This window comes from Leucopleurus acutus (genome assembly GCF_964270905.1).
Source record: "Leucopleurus acutus genome assembly, chromosome: 11".
Classification (NCBI taxonomy): domain Eukaryota; kingdom Metazoa; phylum Chordata; class Mammalia; order Artiodactyla; family Delphinidae; genus Leucopleurus; species Leucopleurus acutus.
Genome location: NC_139152.1, coordinates 84519829 through 84538431, shown reverse-complemented (window position 1 = coordinate 84538431; position 18603 = coordinate 84519829). Strand labels below are relative to the sequence as shown.

Sequence of the window (18603 nt, the reverse complement as noted above, 5' to 3'; positions counted from 1 at the left end):
GCCTGATGTCCTGTGGTCTTCCTTAATAACAACCTATTTTCAAGAGACTATAATCTCCTCAACAGAAGCTCTCTACCAAGGATCTTAATCAGATTCTGAGAAAATTCACACTCAAAATAAACAATATGCCACTGAAACCCAAACAGTGTAAGTATTAGCAGCTATAAAAAGTTAGCTTCTATCTAATGAGTCATTTTTAAAATGACAAAAGTCTAAGTCTTTCAAGTGCTTTCTATTCAAGCTGGAAAATATATAAAGGTAGGAATCATTTACAAAGCAGGTTGAGAAATTTTACTTCATTTTACACATCCTTGTTTGACTCCATGCAAACATCAAACTAAGAATGGCAAAAATGAGTTTCTCTTCCTACATATTAATACTAACTTTTTCTTTGCTTTCTCAAGGTGTTTCGCCTTCAGCCTCCAAGTCAATAAGAAATTTAGAAGATGACATGGTATTTAAAACACTGAGGTTGGGGAAAGCCTTTCAGAAGGAAGATACTGAAGAAAAATCAATTGTTGTTCCTTCCCTGGAGGAATATAAAAATGATGAGAGCAATTTCATGAATGATGAGGAAAACAAAAATTCAAAGGTAAGTGGCAATGTGACTTATCCTTTATTTCAGTGGAAATTTGAATGATGTTTATGAATCCTTTGGAAGTAAAGTTGATACTTTTATAAGCAGAAGTATGTGAAAAAAGTCACAATATGCATTAGGACAATTGATCAAATTTCCTACATACCAGGTTGTTCTTCCATTCTGGAAAACATCTCTTATTCAAAAGGTTTTTATTCCCTGAAAACCTTGTATCTAAAATATTTTTTAGAGTCAAAACAGTGTAGAGCATCTTTGATCAATAAGAATATTACACAATTGTATCATAGTTCTATTCCCAATAAGACAGCTAAAACACAAATCAACCTTTTCTTTACAGAATGCAGGTTCCAAATACAATTTCTTAAATAATGGTCTGCCACTGAATCTGGCTATAAAACCTTATCTTGCACTAAAAGGATCTGTAGCTTTTCCAGCTGAGAATGAAGTTCAAAATACTGAATCAATAGAAGAAAAGAGAGAAATTGCAAATGAAGAAAACTCAGCTAAATTTCCTATAGGAAGGAGAGATTTTGACAGTGAGTAGTCTTTTTAAAATTCAATTCTTATATCTTAATATCATAAAATAGAAATTTGAGTTTAATTGAATTTGGGTCCAATCACGACAAAATCAAACAAGACCATGGTTCAATTTACTTGATTTTATGTGACCCCTGCAAAAGATGTGAAATTAAAAAGTACTTAATTAGTTACTATAATTAGTTATTAGTTACTATAATTTTGATACTCAGAATTAGCTATACTAGATCTATTCTTTCATTTCTAATCAATTTTGTGTGATACTAGTCCTTTAAACAATTTAAGCTTTTTTTTCCTTCAGTGCTCAGGTGTATGCTGGGAAGAGTCTATCGACCTTGCTGGCAAGTGTGATACCTGTTGGTCCACATCATCATTTCAGAAGAAAACAAAATCATTTAATTGCCTGTGGGGAAAAAAGCCCTTAATGTTACTATGATTTGTATTATTTTAAATGTCTGTTTTCAAAGAAAGTATTAAGATATACCTAAATGATATGCTTTACCTGTGCATTAAACTTTGTGAATATTCTGCATAATTATGACTTACTAGTATTTTTTAAACAATGCTTAACATGCTAACCTTACATACACTGCAGACCAAAATAATAAAGCACCATAATTTACACCTTGATCTCTTAAAAATTAAGTAGATGGGGGCTTCCCTGGTGGCGCAGTGGTTGAGAGTCCGCCTGATGATGCAGGGGACACGGGTTCATACTCTGGTCCGGGAAGATCCCACATGCCACGGAGCGGCTGGGCCCGCGAGCCATGGCCGCTGAGCCTGCGCATCCGGAGCCTGTGCTCCGCAATGGGAGAGGCCACAACAGTGAGAGGCCCGCGTACCACAAAAAAAAAAAAAAAATTAAGTAGATGCCTTTGGTGAATGGTTTCATATATACATAAACCTAAAGAACATAAAAGACAAATTCATAGTCTAAAAAACTGAGTTAACTTTGTCTGGCCAGTAATCAATTTGTTCTTGGTGGTACATTTGTTGCTTTTTGCAGCTCTAACTAGTTTGCCATCTAGTTTACTCTGCAAATCTTTTGATGCCTTAGGTATCTTAACATTTTTGTGTTGAGGTGGTTCGTTTCCATTATCACAGAGAATATTTTCATCATCCAAATCCACCTGTTTCCTTTTTGAGCCTTTATTTCCTGTCAGACTAATTGATTTTCTTGCCACTTTTTCATTTTTACTTCTGTCCAGATGAACATTTCCAGAACTTGTTCCAATTTTTGGTCTTCCAACAGATGAATTTACACCTCCTGTTATGCAAGATGAAAAGAGGAAAGAAATTATATAATACTTAAAATTATTACACATGAGAATTTTACAAAAAACTTTTTAAATGGCTAAAGAATATTTTAAAATTTATGATTTACAATCAAATAATGATAAATTACATGATGAACAAATACAGCTATATTACTATCACATTTCTTTGCATTTTACCATATCACTTTTCATCCCTACAAACAATAAATTTGCTTTGTCTGAATGCATAACACTTAATCCTTAAATGCTGCAAGTTATTTCTTAAATACATTTAGTTAAATCAAACTGAGTCCTATTCCTATACATATATTTGTACTTAGATATAACTTTTTAAATAAACTCAGGTCTATAAAAATATAAACCTTTACATCGCAAAAAAAAATCTAGTTTTACTTAAGTTAAAACCAATTAGTACACTAGAATTGAATTGTTATTAAATTGCTCAAATAAGGTCAATTACCAGAAAGGTCATTTTCCATGTGAAGAACACACAAAGGCTTTGATGCTGAATTAACACTATTCCACTTATCCTTGCTTATCATGCAGTCATCTTTGTAAGTACAAGCAAACTGAGATCTAATTAAGGTTTGCTTCATCTGGTAACAGGAAAAAAGGAGAAAATATACAATTTATCCTTTATTTTTATTTAGTTTTTCATCTAGACAGAAATATACTCTGTAGTCACTGAGGTATCATAAAATTTTCCCTTAAATATTTCATTATCTGTGGGAACTTTTAATCCTTGATGTTTCATAGTTTGCAAACTCATTCACTGCTACAACCAGCATTTTTGTTCTTTTCAGTAATACCAGCTTTGTGTATGTTTTTGATAATTTTTGTAAAAGCTTAGGCAAATCAATTATAAACTCTTCAAAGACCTTTGTTACACATTCCTATGTCTGAGATGCTTTAGAAAGTGGTTTTGTTATGTTTAATAATGATATACATGATATATGTAATCCTAGAAAAATACAAGTTTTCAATCTTAAAGAATTACAGGGTACAACTCTTTTAGGAAAAAATAGCATATGGAATTCAAGAAATTAGAGAAATTAAGGAAGGGAGAAATGTTAGGATAAAAAAGAAAAATAAGAGAAGGTGAAAGAAAGATAGGAAACTAACAAAGAAAGTGAAAGATAAAACAAAGTGGTGAATGAAAGGCATTATTTAATTAAAAACATGAATATTTAGGGCTTCCCTGGTGGCGCAGTGGTCGAGAGTCCGCCTGCCGATGCAGGGGACGCGGGTTCGTGCCCCGGTTCGGGAGGACCCCACATGCCGCGGAGCAACTGGACCCGTGAACCATGGCCTCTGAGCCTGCGCGTCCAGAGCCTGTGCTCCACAATGGGAGAGGCCACAGCAGGGAGAGGCCCACGTAACGCAAAAAACAAAACAAAACATGAATATTTAGAAAATTAAGAAATATGATTTGATTATATCATTCTAAGAAGATGTGACCAAGGGATTTAATAGTTGAGTATTCAAAGTATACTCCTGTAATTATCTTCTAACATGACAAATAGGAGAAAATTAGAAAGCTAAATTTAATTCTTAAGCACCATGCCAAGAAAGTATTTTTGGAAATGTATTCTGCAAACATAAAACCAGTGGCTGTTTTAGGGAGAGAACTTAATTTCAGAACAAAAGTAATCTACACAGATAATGCAAATTTCAACAATTGCAGCTGCTGTGTAATGCCATTTGGTTATACTAGGGAGATTTCTCCAAATAATTAGAAATCATCTCAAATCTTTTTCAGAAACAGACAAAGCTTATTTCAAATACATGATTAAATAAAGAGGACTTCAACAATTCAAAAATTAATACTTCAAAGTATAACTACATTATGCTGAATAATACTCACAGAGCATGTATTGATACAGTTCACAAAGTCTAAAACAGCATGACTTTACATTATATATTCAGTAATTATACACTATGCTATACATTCAGAACGATAACTACATTAACCCACTCAGATGTTTGCAAAGATAACAGCAGTGAAATCCACTGACTATATTTTAGAAGAAATCAGAATAGTCTCCAGTCCAGCTGCTCCATAAAAGCAAGTTTTCTCAGGATGACAAATTTTATATCTTTCTGAGTAATGGTGTCTATGAGAGCCTGTAACTCCCAGAGGACTAAAAATTATATTTAATTTGCTTGAAGATGTAGACAATTAGAATTTATCTTCCATTTAAGCACAAAAATACACAAAATTGGAAAAAATGTGAAAATGTAAAAGATGAAAAACTATTTTTTTTAGAAGTGAAATACAGTAGGCTCTTGATAATGAATGGAGCTACAGCCCAGTATCTTCATGAATCCACATGAATGCAACTACTATTATATATTTTCTACCATGAGATGCCCTAAAATATAACTGAAGGTTTTAACTAGGCCTTTTTGGACTTTATTAATTCCATAAGTAGAGAATTAAAACAATTAATAAAGCTATTAAAATAAATTTTGTTAATAAAATAAACTTTATATTATATTACATCATATCATCACTGTAGTAAATTATCCAAAAACATTTATTTCCATCTACAAAACCAATACTAGCTGCTGACATCTTTTTATACGTTTCTTTCATTTCGCCAGTTACTACTTATAGAAAATTATAAACTTATTGCTTACAGAGAGTTATAAAGAGTATGGTAAGGCCATGAAAGTAAATGGATGCTAAGTGGCTGGCAAGGATCACTCCCATAATATCCAGATAGTGATGGCACCTACAGGTGGCTTGGGGGACTAGAGCCTCCCACCACAAAACCTTCATCAGTACCACTCATAAAGCACTCTAAATAAAAATACAATAATTATATTATTTAATACAGACAACTGATGTTTTCTCAATCTCATGCTGCATGTGAATAAAAATTTCTTTAGAAAGTTGGCATTTTTATTAATTTTAAACATACATCTGAGTAAAAAGCTTTCTTTGCTATGTAAATAGTCGCAAAATAAGTTCAATAAGCCCTCCTGACAGCTAGATTTCTTCTCCTTAGGCCCCCCATAGAGAAATTCTCTAGCCCTTAGTGACAGTAGGGCAGTTTCAGAAAACTAGAGTTAGAAGGAAATTCTTAAAATACTGATTATGGGTTGAGATGTGAAAGAAAATCAGTTAACCACTATATTTACCATGAAAAATATTATTTATAAACATATCAAAACACAAGAGAGAACCACAATGGTTCTATGGCAATCTTGGAATACTTATATCCAAAAGTAATAACTGAGAGTAGTTATATTGAGGGTGTTTTTTTTCTTTTTTGTAAAAGATTATATGTGTGTTTTTTCCCTGCCCTGTACAAAGATCTTTTTTATCAATTACCACTTATTAAGTTCCAACTATGTGACAGGCACACAGTATACTAAAGAGATTACTAGGATGGCTTCCATAATCACAAAGACATTCTACTTATAAAATTTGCTGTTGACACACAGCTGGAAGAAATAATAAATAAATTGGATAATAGAATCAAGATTGAAAAGATCTCAGAAGGCTAGAACCATAAGTAGAAAATAATAAGATGAAAATGAATGAGGATAAACAAAGTCCTGTATTTAAGTTCAAAATATCAATTACAGATGTACAGGATGAGGAGAACCTGACTTAAAAACAACATATGAAATAAAGACCTAGAGATTTTAACTGATCATGAACTTGACTGGAGCCAACAATGTGATGTCCAACTAAGAAACCCGCACAAAGAAACAAGATGATGTGATGGAAAAGGCATCAGATTTGTGGTCAAAAGACCTGGCTTCTAATACTGGCCCTATCACTTACTAAGTAGATGATCTTGGGTAAACCTCTAAACCTCTCACTTATCCACATATAAATGGGAATATTTACCTCATAGAGTTGTGAGGATTAAATGAAGTTAAAAATATGAAACAGCTATGTAACTCTAAAGATATATGTAGATACTATACAGTTATTAATGTAGTAACATATAAAGAAAGTACTCCTATAGAGTAAGAAATCTGTTGAATTAGGTGTCTCAGGACCTGGCCAACCCTAAAATGATTCTAGGAATGCAGCTCAAAAAATGAACTTACAATCAGCTTCTTCATTTTGGTTATTAAAACAATACAAGCTACATTGACTTGTATTTATAACTTAAAAGAGATTGCTTTTCCTTTGTTCATAAAAGTTGAATTTTTCTGCACAAGATTAGTGGCTACATAGAATTGAGATTACTTCCTGTTGCAAATCTTCCAAATCTCTCTGTGTATTTGATTTGGAATCACAAATAAGCAAAACAATTCCCTTTTGAAAGTGCTTTTGAAGTACTTAACAACTAAGAATAATGTCCAGATTCATACATGGCTGTTAAAATCATTTTATGTTCAAGTCACATGAGAGAAAAAGATTCAAAGTTTTCCTTTGTAGAGTGATTTCCCCCCTTTGGAAAGATTTCTATCCACAGTAAAATTGCAATGAACTTCAAACTTGCCAAGAATTGGAAAAGTCCTTTTGCCACAAGCTCTTTTTAAATTGAAATTATTAGTAGGTTCCCAGTTTGAGGAAAATAGTACTTCACATAGGAAAGCCTGACTCCAGTTAAATTAAGACAAATGAGTCAAAATATTGAAAAGTCACAGAAACTCTCAGTTAGCTGTATTAATAAGAAAATGAAATTTCTAAGCCCCCATTATAGCGGGGGCTATAAATTTTATCAACAAGTTTGGAAAAAGAAATTACTCAACATACCTATTAAATATATAACTAAAAATAAATATTCAAAATTCACCTTTTCATTCTTACATTATCACATTTTCAAAAGAACAGAGATTTGCTATTCTTAATGGCATATGAATTTGTAAGTATATCAAATGATGACTATTATAATTACTATGCCTTCGTTTACACTTTGGAAACAGCATAAACTTTGAAGTCTTACACCTGAATACAACCACTGTTCTGTTACTTACTAGGTATATGGTCTGGAAAATAATGCCTTCTAGATTTCAAAAAGGATTAATTGGAATGAGGGATATAAAATACCTAGTATAACACTTGACACTTAGAAGGTACGCAATAAATCCCAACCTCATTACTTCAGCCAAAACAAGTTCAAATTTTAGTTCAGACTAATACAAACATCCCATTTTCATTCTAATGAAAAATGCTGCTCATTCCCTTAAAGCCTTTGCTTAATGTCACCTTCTCAAAGAGACCTGTACTGATCATTCCCTTTAAAACCAAAACACACACAAAGGAACACACTCTTCTTACCCCCCTCCCCAACTTTATTTCCTGCCATAGCACTGATAACCTTCTAATATACCATAAAATTCACTTGTTTGTTTTGTTTATTATCTCCCAACTAAAAGGTAAGCTCCATGAACAAAACCTTAGTTTGCCAACTGATGGCCTGCTCTGGCCCTCTTCATCACACCGGGTGAGGAATAAGTCCACAGGGACTTGGATATGCCCACTAGGAGACTATGACTCCTCCTTTTAGATCCTGTTCCAAGAACCTGGCACCCCAGAATTCCCTGCTTAAACTGCCTAGGCACTGGGCCAGCACTGGCCTCTTCCTTTAGGAAGGGCTGACTGTTTATGACAAGGGTGACAGGGAGCGGGATGTATACATTTCTGGGTGGAGTGTGTCTAACAGTATGGAACAGAACTAGCATTAAAAGGATTGCGGGGGTAGACCAGGGGTTTCCATTTATGTTCTTCCACCCTAGTCCCACAAATATTGGGGGACAACTTGCCCATCAGGGCAGGGGTTTTTGTCTGTTTTGCTTGCTGATATATTTACAGTGCCTAGGACAGAGCCCGGTATCCAGTAGGCATTTAATACATGTTTGCTGAGTGCATTAATTAAGTAAAATTATAACACACTCTAACAGGTGTATGCGAGCAGAAGGTATGAGGGAACAGAACCAAGAGTAAGCAAAAGCTTGGAGGTAGAAAAAGATGTACGGAGGGTAAAGAAACCACAGCACACAGAAATGAGAGAAGTAGACTGGTAAAGAACAGTTAAAGCACCCTAAGGGCAAAAGCTCTGATATATCAATAGAAAAACATGTACAGAGTAAACTCTACTCTGTTCAATAGAGTAAGAAAACCATTTGGTACAGAAACAAGAGAGAGGTATACACACAAAGTTACATCACATTTAAGTACAGAGAACCATGCAGCTGAAGTCCTTAAGCCCCATTATATCCACCATTACTTTCAAGTTCTTAAATATTCCACCTTTCTTAGGTTCTCATGCACATATCCTTACAATAAGCCCCACAAAAAGTACAAAAGCCACACCTTCCTTAACCTTGCCCCACATTATTTATTCACTTATTTTGTTCACTATGGAATGCACAGCCTCTTTATACTAGCTAAGACAATCTAATACTTTTTCATCAGTTGTTTGCTCCACCTGCAATGCTCTCTTCCATCCTCTCTCCCTATTTAAATCCTATTTATTCTAATCTCTCATGGTCAGAGCACCACTTCCTCTACTTATGGGTTTTCAGTTATTGCATTTGTGTGTATCTTTAATCCACTAGAAATGCAACTGTTTAATATGCTGGCCATGTGTAGCTAATTAATTAAAATTAAATAGAATTAAAAATCGAGTTCCTCAGTTGCAGTACCACATTTCAAGTGCTCAATAGTCACACGTGGCTAGCACCTACAGTACTGGATAGCACAAATTACAGAACATTTCCTCAGAAGTTCTACTGGAGAACACTGCTCTGGAAGGAAGCTTTACAATCTATGTCCTGTGTGTGTGTGTGGCACATACATGAAAGGCAGATGGATTTTCAAAGGACTCAGGGACATTTTTTAGCTTGCTAGGTCCATAATATTGGAACCCATATGCAACTGTACATTATTAAAGGAAACCACACATCTGTTCCTCACATCTTCTAACTACTACCTGATGTGAAAGGACCAATTAAGCTTTGGAAAATATTACAATCATTATATCTTCAAATACTATTTCAATCCTATTTTCTCCTCTCGTTCTGAGGATCCAGTTAGGCATATGTTAGACATTTTCTGTGTCCTACTCTTCTCTTCTGCTTTTTTATTCTTTATTCTCTCTTTGCTTTAGTTTGGACTTTTTTCTAATGACCTATCTTCATGTCCACTATGCTACCTAATGCTATGTCTGGTCTACTATTAAATTCACCTAGGGACTTCCCTGATGGTCTAGTGGTTAAGACTTCGCCTTTGAATGCACGGAGTGCGGGTTCAACTCCTGGTTGGGAAGCTAAGATCCCACATGCCTCGGGGCCAAAAAAAAACCCATAATAAAGAAGCAATATTGTAACAAATTCAATAAAGACTTTAAAAATGGTCCACATCAAAAAATCTTTAAAATAAATAAATTCACCTAATGAATTATTAATTTTAGATAATGTTTTTACAGTTCTGCAATGTCCATTTGGTTCTGATTTAAAATTTTTGATTCTTGGAAGTTCCCGGTGGTCTAGTGGTTAGGATTTGGCAATTTAACTGCCATGGCCCAGGTTCAATCCCTGGTCAGGGAACTGAGATCCCGCAAGCTGTGCAGCTTGCCAAAAAATAAAAAAATTGATTCTCTGTTGGAACTTCCCAATTTTTCATCCATTTTGCCCTTTTCCTTTAATTACCTTTTTTTTTTTTTTTTTTGGTGGTACGTGGGCCTCACTGTTGTGGCCTCTCCTGCCGCGGAGCACAGGCTCTGGACGCGCAGGCCCAGTGGCCACAGCCCACGGGCCCAGCCACTCCGCGGCACGTTGGATCCTCCCGCACCGCGGCACAAACCCGCATCCCCTGCATCAGCAGGCGGACTCCCAACCACTGCACCACCAGGGAAGCCCTAATTACCTTTAAATGTTAAAAAAAAAAAAATTTAATTCCTTGTCAGCTGATTCCAGTAGCTGGGTCATTTGTGAGTCTGCCTCTATTGTTAGTTTTTTCTCTTGATTAAAGGACAAGTCTTCCTGTCTCTTCTCATGTCCAGTATATAAAGGAACTATAGAGGCTCCAGATGAAATCTTCTATCAAGGGTTTCCCTTGTCTCTGTTAGGCAGACACAGAGAGGGGCTGATAACCGCAATGCCGACAGGGACTGACCTGAGTCAAAGCTGGGTTGCAGCTGTCATAACTCATATTTGACTTCTGGTTCTTAACCTCTCCTTCGGGAATGTCCCTCCCAAGCTTTCAACTGAGAGCCTTGTGGATCTCTATCACCTCTGACCTGAAAGTCTGGGGGATTCAGTCTGTCTTTCAAAGGTTTTTACATTGTATTCTTCGGTCTCCCAACCCACTTCATTTCCAAACGTGGCAAATATCTTGAGAAGGCAACAGCCATGCGTTTGAGCCAGGTCACACTCCTCAAGAGGAGCCTTGTCTTCTGTGCTACTGCAAGACTACAGGTGATTTTAGTATACTGGATTGAGGTTCCTTAACCTCCCACTCAGCTCCAAAATTCAGCATAGGTGCCGTAGGTAAAAATAACTGTGCATTCAGGGCCCCAAAGTTTCCAAATTGTTGCCAGCCCCTCAAGACATCAAAATATCTGTTAGTTCCTCTTTCCGTCAGTGAGTTCCTTTACATGGGCCAAGATCAATCCTTGGCTCATACCCAAAATTGGAAAAATAATCCCAGGGAAGAAAACTCTGATAATAGTCTGTTCACCTCAGAAGAACTTTACCCTCTCCAGATTTTTAGTTTATTTAAACTGTTTTGCTTACATAGCTTTCTTATGTCTTTTAAAATATTTTCCCCAACTTATGTGCCTTTTGTTATTGTAGCAGAAATGGTATTTTGCCATGATCTACTACATCCTAGTTAGAAACAGAAGCCTCCAAGCCTGTGAGTGGTTTCTTGATTCTGTTTCCTCCTTATTTGACAGCATTTTACTTGCTCCTCAGTTACATTTTGAAGGCTGCATATTTTCTGTTATCCCCCATTTTTCTGTAGCCTGAAGAACGGTGGAGGCAAAAGTAACATTCAGTTGAGGAGATAGGCAATCTGAAAAAATTTCTGGGTTGGTTCCTCACTTTCTTCTAAGAATTTATTATGTATTATATGTACCATAAAAAGTCCCTCTATTTAGAGGCTGTATTTCATTCAAATGCAAGGGGATCATTTGGATAATTTCCACAATTCAGTATGCAGCACTAGAGCCTTCACTGTGTCAATGTGTAAATCCCAGAGTTCATTTTCCACATTACTATGTAGTTGCCACTTCTACTATTTCTCTAAAAAGAAAAAAAAAAGAACACACAGTTGGCTTCTCAGTTTTGGAAATATTTTAGTGATAATTCTTAGGACTTTGTCAACTCACTAGCACACTATGTGGAGACTGGGGCTAGATTAAGTTGCTAAATCATGTCGTGCCTTTTCCCTCTGAAATCTTCTTTCCTTCCTTGGCCATCGTTTCTGAAGTTTATTGTATCCAATTAAATTATTTTCTGTTGTTTGCTCTTGGTGAATATTTTTGCTAGTTATTGCTATTTTGTACTCATTTTAAGTATTAGGGGAAGGAAATTCTAATTGAACTCAATACACCATTTTATTTGGATATACTCAGTTTTGGAATACCCTAAAGGTTAAATGTGGATATCTAATTTTCCAACACCATGAGCACTGTACTGCCTGGCTGCTTATAATAGGTACCAGAGTTAGAGCCAGTCTATTTTTTCCAACTACCTATGTCCTAATTTTCACTGTCCCAACTACGTCAACTTTTAAAGATCTAGCATTCTTCTGATCCACCGACTTAAGTTATTAAGTTAGTTAACGGTGATGATTATTCAGACATACATATAATACGGAGGAAAACACTAGACTCAGAATAAGGAAAAAGATATGCATATACAACTTTTCAGTTGTGTCTGAAAAGCAAAATATGGCTAAATCAAGCTGGAAGGAATAAAACTAATTAATTTACAGGGACCTAAGAAGGTAAATGTCTCCTGGAAAGATCTTATAATAAAAAGGTATGAAGGTACTTGTATAAATCACTTGGAAACTGGGGTAAGTATGGGAAGAAAGCATTCTCTAAAGGCTCCTACCAAATCCATGAAGGTTCAGGAAGAACCTTCTAATTTCCTTCCCAGGGGAATTTATTTGACCATCATAGACAATTTTCCAAATAAACTACAGTAGAAAATAAAACTTGAGCATTTCAAATGAGTTAATGAACACTTTCCAAAGTGGTTTCATAGGATTTGGGGATCAGGAATGCCTATTTCTATTTATGAACAAGGAAATGAAAATCCAAGAAAAGTTAATTTGCCCCAAATAATAATGACATGGATATTTCACAATCAAGTATGATCTACAACATCAAAATTCTAAGTTCTCTAACAGTATCTACCTTTGTCTTTCCAAGACAGTTTTTCAAGTGTAGATCATATATCCTTTCCATGATAAAAAAGAGAATTAAATGCCAAAAGAGAAAAAGTAACAGGATAATAAGGTAACAAGCTGTTAAACTACTTTTCCATAGTTACTTAGTAGTAAATATTAGCAGCATTTTTTGTTATTCCAGCACGTACTCGATCTGGTCATGTTTCAGCTGTATACCTGGCTAAACCAATTATTTTCACACTTTGCTTTCATAAAGAGTACTGTACTATAAAATATAACCATAAACACCAATTCCTTCCTTTCTCTGTTGCCATTTAGTTTCAGAGCTATGTGGAGTAAGCCAGCTCCACTATTAAGTAACAGAAGCAATGTAATTATAGTCTTATTAGTATTTATCCATGGCTTTGCACAATGGCATAAAATATTTCCTGGTAGTTATGATATCTCGGATAAGGTGCTTTCTCAAGGATTTTGATCTCCTCATCTATAAATGAGACTGGATCAGATACTGTCTCTTCTACCTCCCAAAACTTTACAAATTGGTTCATAAATTTTACAGTAATTAGTTGACTCTTACTAATTTCTAAAAACACCTTCTCATTATTCAGACAGATCTTTTCATTTTGATTTACTTAGTTTAACAAAATATCCCAATGATCTTTATTTTTTTACTTTTACCTGAATTTATTACATATAGAAGATTGCATAGGAAGATAACTTTTATCGTTAATCTATTAGGTTCCAGACAATTTTCTAAGTAGTTTACAGATATCTACTTCACTGTTTAATGGTATTACTTGAGTTTTTTTTTAACATCTTTATTGGAGTATAATTGCTTTACAATGTTGTGTTAGTTTCTGCTGTATAACAAAGTGAATCAGCTATATGTATACATATATCCCCATATCCCCTTCCTCTTGCATCTCCCAATGATTTTTAAATGAAAATATTAAAGTCTGTCAGTAGCCATAGCAGGGCAAAATTAAAGAATCTGTTACATTTCCATTTCTAATCAAGTCCAAAGGATAGGTGTTTTTTCCAAAAATCTCATACCTCGACTACAAGTACTTAGGTTAATATAACAAAGAATTGACAAGTTTTTTCACAGAAAAATTATATAAAAATCAATGATGTATTCCATAGATGTTAACTACTAACAGCTACTAATAACCAATAGGAAGATAAGACTTATTAATCTAAATAAACTAAATGGATTTGGAGTATGTAGAAGAAACAGATAACTAAAGGCTTTGCTAATTGGGACTAACTTTCCAAATGGGAATATAAAGAACAAATTAGAGTTCTCAAAGTTATATCAAAAGATGAATAATTATTTGACAATTTAAGGATAATTGTAAATTTTACATGAAAATTTTGTTGAACAAATGAATGAATTCCCAACCATAGAACAGTGTCTGGCACATAGCAGATACCCAATAAATGTATGCTGAATAAATCAATGAGTTAAAAACAAGCTTCTTTTTTGAAAAATAAGACCAAGAAAAATTTAAGTGCCTAAAAACATGTTACTGACTAGTTATAGGCACAAATGTTTCAAATGAGAACTGGGATACTCAGTTCAAACCAAGTAAAAATATAAAGAATAGCTCTAGTCAATGAACAATGTGAAATGTTCTCCTTGTCTCAATCCAAAATCAATTATATTCTGCCATTATGTCTTCAGATGGGAACAAAACTGAAATTATATGGACTCTCAAGATTCAGTTTAAGATATTAGAAATGTAAATGAGAAAAACATCTCCTCTTTATTTTCCCCCTCATTCATTGAACACATATTTATTGAACACTTACCATAGCAGGTGCTTATTCCTTTCCTTCTTTTAGGTCCAAGGTATTGAATAAACCAGAGACAGATTAGCCAAGATTGTATTAAAAGGAAAGTTTCTGTGTGTCAACTGTCATAACTTATTTTCCATTTAATCCCTATTGTTCCATGTATAATGTATGTTTATAATACCCAGCTCAGCTTTATATATTTATTCTTCTAAAAGTAAACTGATTTTTATCATTTCCATGACAGTATATTAAATTGTACCTTAATTGTTTTCTCTTGCACTGACATATGGATACGTTCCCTTAGGGGTTTCATCGATGAGTTATTCACTTGTGTGGGAGATCTAGTCCAAAAAAAGCAAAAATTTATAAACCAAAGTAGCTTTTAAACTAGTTTACACCTCTCCGCTATCCAAAAGCAGTTAGAGAATGAAAGTTTATTCTGAACAACTGAACCTAGTTGTTTACAATACTATTTAAAAGTGTCCATATTCCTATGCTGAGAGTTCTAAATACTAATAATTTGCTTAATTAATTAATTCAGCCACTAAATATTTGAGCTTCTACTATATGTAAGGCACTGTATAAGATGTTGTGAAGAATAGAAAGTTCATTCATTCACTGGCTCTGAATTCAGGCATCTTGATCTAAGTAAGGGAAATAAGATATCCACATAACTAAAATTCAAAATAAAAAAGGACAGATGCCATGGCAGGGAAATTCAAAAGAGAAAAGCATAGTTTAGAAATAGGAGGGTCAGAGAAGACATGATAGAGAAGGAGATACTGGCAATTTGGAGCCAAACATGGATTCCTCAGTAAATTCCTTTGTAGCTTAATAGAGCCAGAGTCATAACCCCTTTGTGTCAAAAGACCATTACATAAGAATAAAGGGGGCTCCCCTGGTGGCACAGTGGTTAAGAATCCGCCTGCCAATGCAGGTGACACGGGTTCGAGCCCTGGTCCAGGAAGATCCCACATGCCAGGGAACAGCTAAGCCCATGTGCCACAACTACTGAGCCTGTGTGCCACAACTACTGAAGCCCGTGTGCCTAGAGCCCATGCTCTGAAACAAGAGAAGCCATCGCAATGAGAAGCCCATGCACCGCAACAAAGAGTAGCCCCCGCTTGCCACAACTAGAGAAAGCCCGTGCGCAGCAACGAAGACCCAATGCAGCCAAAAATAAATAAATTAAATAAATAAATTTATTTTTTATAAAAAGAATAAAGGATAGTCTATTCTAAGAAAGACTAGTTTATAACCTTACATTGACTTACATTCATATACATTGTCCTTAATTTTATCATTTCAATGCAGACCCTTCAAAATATACTTTACCATGGACGGGTACTTGTCTGCACAATGACAATTGAAAATGCTAAGGTAACTATAAACGTGTTTGGCCACATAATTGAGTATAGAAAAATACCTCTTTAAAATGTATGTGGGGATTAATTTTATTTAGAAAATCCTACAAACACAAAACAACTTTCTCTAAGAAAATGACAGAATTCAATCTAAGAGAAAATCTAAATCATTTATATTTCTACCTAAAAGCAAACTTTGTTAAACAGAAGTAAGTTGACAGGAGGAAAAAAAACAAAGGTTCATTTTCTTTATACTCTTTTCTGGGATTCCAACACAGGGTATAAGTAAATCATTGATAAAATAAATTTTCATTGCAAAGGAATTAGAAGACAACACTGAATGATAGAGCATTATAAAGTTTCTCTTTAAAGAGAAAAGATAGTGAAGCACAGGAAGAGAGAGAAGATAAAGCAATCATAGATAGATATGAACAATTTTAGACTAAAATCAGATTTCTAGAAAGTGGCTCAAGCAGAAAATAGAAAAGATCAAACAGGACAATTTTTTAAAAATCCTCCACAATGTAATAATACAATTTTAAACCGTTATTCTAAAATTTTAAATGTTTATATAAATGAATGTTCATTAATTAAAAATATCACCAACTCAGTGTTTGACCAAATTGTTGTTAAAATTGGTGAGTATCAATGTCTTGCACAGAATACCAACAGTAATTTAGTATTTTCTTCATAATGTGATGAAGAACAAGTAAATGTCAATTCCAGTGTAAGTCTGGTGTATACCGACTCTCCTATTCTCAAGCAAAATAACACAATCTTTGGAGCAGAGACCTCAGGTTCTGAAGAAAGACACCTTTGCTGCTTGCCAACTTAGACAAATTGCTTGCTATCTCTCTCAAGTCTCTAATTCTTCACTTATAAATTGGGGAGACTACTAAAAGAGACTGCTGTGAGGGCTGATATAAGTGAAAGCATTTAGCAAAGTTTTTGACACAAATATCTATGCAAATATTTCCACAGCAAAAAACAAGAACACAAAAACAAAAAACACCACTCATACTCTCACAAAATACTACTTTTATATATAACTCCCTCACATTCAAAAGTTCAATCTCCCTTTAACTAACTTTTAGTTTTTCTCTTCATACTTTTCTGTAGTTCCCAAGTTTCCTAAACATAGCATGTATTTCTTTTATAACAAATGAGGTGTTTTTTTCAAAAATTTCCTTTATAGACTTAAGTTAATATTCACATACATATAACTTCCACATTACTTACCTAAAAAGTGTAAGAATAGAAGTTCCATTATGATGAATTGTGTTTTCATCGTCATATAAAAGCTCTGCTTTGTTTTTGGTAGGAGCACTGGCTGCTTCTTCATCCAAAAGAACTAGTAAAGTTTTCACAGTATCTCTGCCACAGTATGCAGTGCCATGGTTTATGGCATGAGATTTTGGCTAGAACAGGAAACAATTTCAAATAAATGTAACAATCACCCCAGCTGGGTCAATCAGCCACTCTTTTCCATTTCATGTGCTATTGTTCTTCCTCTTCTATCAAGCTATAAAAAAATCAGCCACGAGAAGTGGCTCTACGGCATGTGAATATTTATCCCTCAAGCCATAATAAAATCAATCTTATGAACTTCCAGAAGCACAAAAAATATAGAAAATAGTATCATCAAAGGAAGACATTAGATTTTGGTCAAAATAACATTAGTCTTTATAAGTCAGAAAGTTTAGCTACAATCTATGTGATCTCAGCCTTGTGACTTAACTTCTTTGTATACTGATATTTTTTCTCTCTTATACCAGAAGTGAGATTCTGGTGATCTGAATACCAACCCCACAGATGGCTGTAAAGATCTACTCAAATGCAAAAATAAAAAAACTAGTTGACCTTCATTCATTCAGTAATCACCCATAAGCACATACTAAGTCCCAAGAATTGCATTTGAAGCTAAGGCTACAAAGGTAAAAACTAGTGTCTCAAGGAACCCGTAGGCTCTTTTATAAAATAAATAAGTAACCAATAATGGCATTACAGAGTGCTAAGTGTTATTTCCTTTTTTTAAATTTATTTATTTATTTTTGGCTGCATTGGGTGTTCGTTGCTGTGTGCAGGCTTTCTCTAGTTACAGCGAGTGGGGGCTACTCTTCGTTGGAGTGCGCGGGCTTCTCTTGTTGTGGAGCACCGGCTCTAGGCGTGCCGGCTTCAGTAGTTGTGGCACACAGGCTTAGTTGCTCCGCGGCATGTGGGATCTTTGCAGACTAGGGATCGAACTCATGTCCCCTGCATTGGCAGGCGGATTCTTAACCATTGCACCACCAGGGAAGTCCCCTAAGTGCTATTTTGAAGAGAATGTATAAATTGTGCAGTGGGAGCACACCCAAATGTCATGATCAATTTACCCTGGGATCAAGGATGGCTTCATAGAGGAGACACAAAAGGGTAAGAGAGAACATGGTATTTTCAGAGACTACATGGCATGAAATGGCTGAAGATCAGGGTAACAGACAGGGAGTCATGTGAGATGAGCCTGGGAAAGCACTGTATATCAGACAAAGAAGTTATAAGTCAATCTGTTACAAGGTTAAAATCTCTTCCTTTATTAAGCAAGGAAATAAAATGATACTATTTACATTTTAGAAAAATGACAGCAATGATGGAAATGTGTAAAATATTTATATTCCAGGGTAAGACTGTTATTAAATCTGGAGACAGGACCACAAATTAAGA

General features: G+C 34.8%; 2 protein-coding genes across 26 annotated transcripts in view; one reads left to right on the top strand and one right to left on the bottom strand.

The window, feature by feature from the left end:
* Nucleotides 1-343: 343 nt before the first annotated feature.
* PMCH (pro-melanin concentrating hormone) lies at nt 344-1486 on the top strand (the record flags this gene model as incomplete). Its single annotated transcript, XM_082849597.1, has 3 exons — nt 344-592; nt 936-1134; nt 1437-1486. 3 exons carry the CDS (start codon nt 344-346, stop codon nt 1484-1486), a joined length of 498 nt encoding a protein of 165 aa, XP_082705723.1.
* A 500-nt stretch (nt 1487-1986) lies between these two features.
* PARPBP (PARP1 binding protein) overlaps nt 1987-18603 on the bottom strand; it is a gene marked incomplete at both ends in the record, with an annotated part of 78793 nt that continues 62176 nt past the window's right edge. For 9 of the 25 annotated variants that reach the window (XM_082850074.1, XM_082850092.1, XM_082850094.1 and 6 more), the window contains 4 exons: nt 1987-2402; nt 2873-3008; nt 14799-14880; nt 17143-17321. In XM_082850074.1, coding sequence (XP_082706200.1) covers nt 2062-2402; nt 2873-3008; nt 14799-14880; nt 17143-17321 — 738 coding nt within the window. The remainder of the gene's footprint in view (nt 2403-2872; nt 3009-14798; nt 14881-17142; nt 17322-18603) is intronic. The other 16 variants (XM_082850086.1, XM_082850087.1, XM_082850088.1 and 13 more) reach the window with 5 other exon arrangements.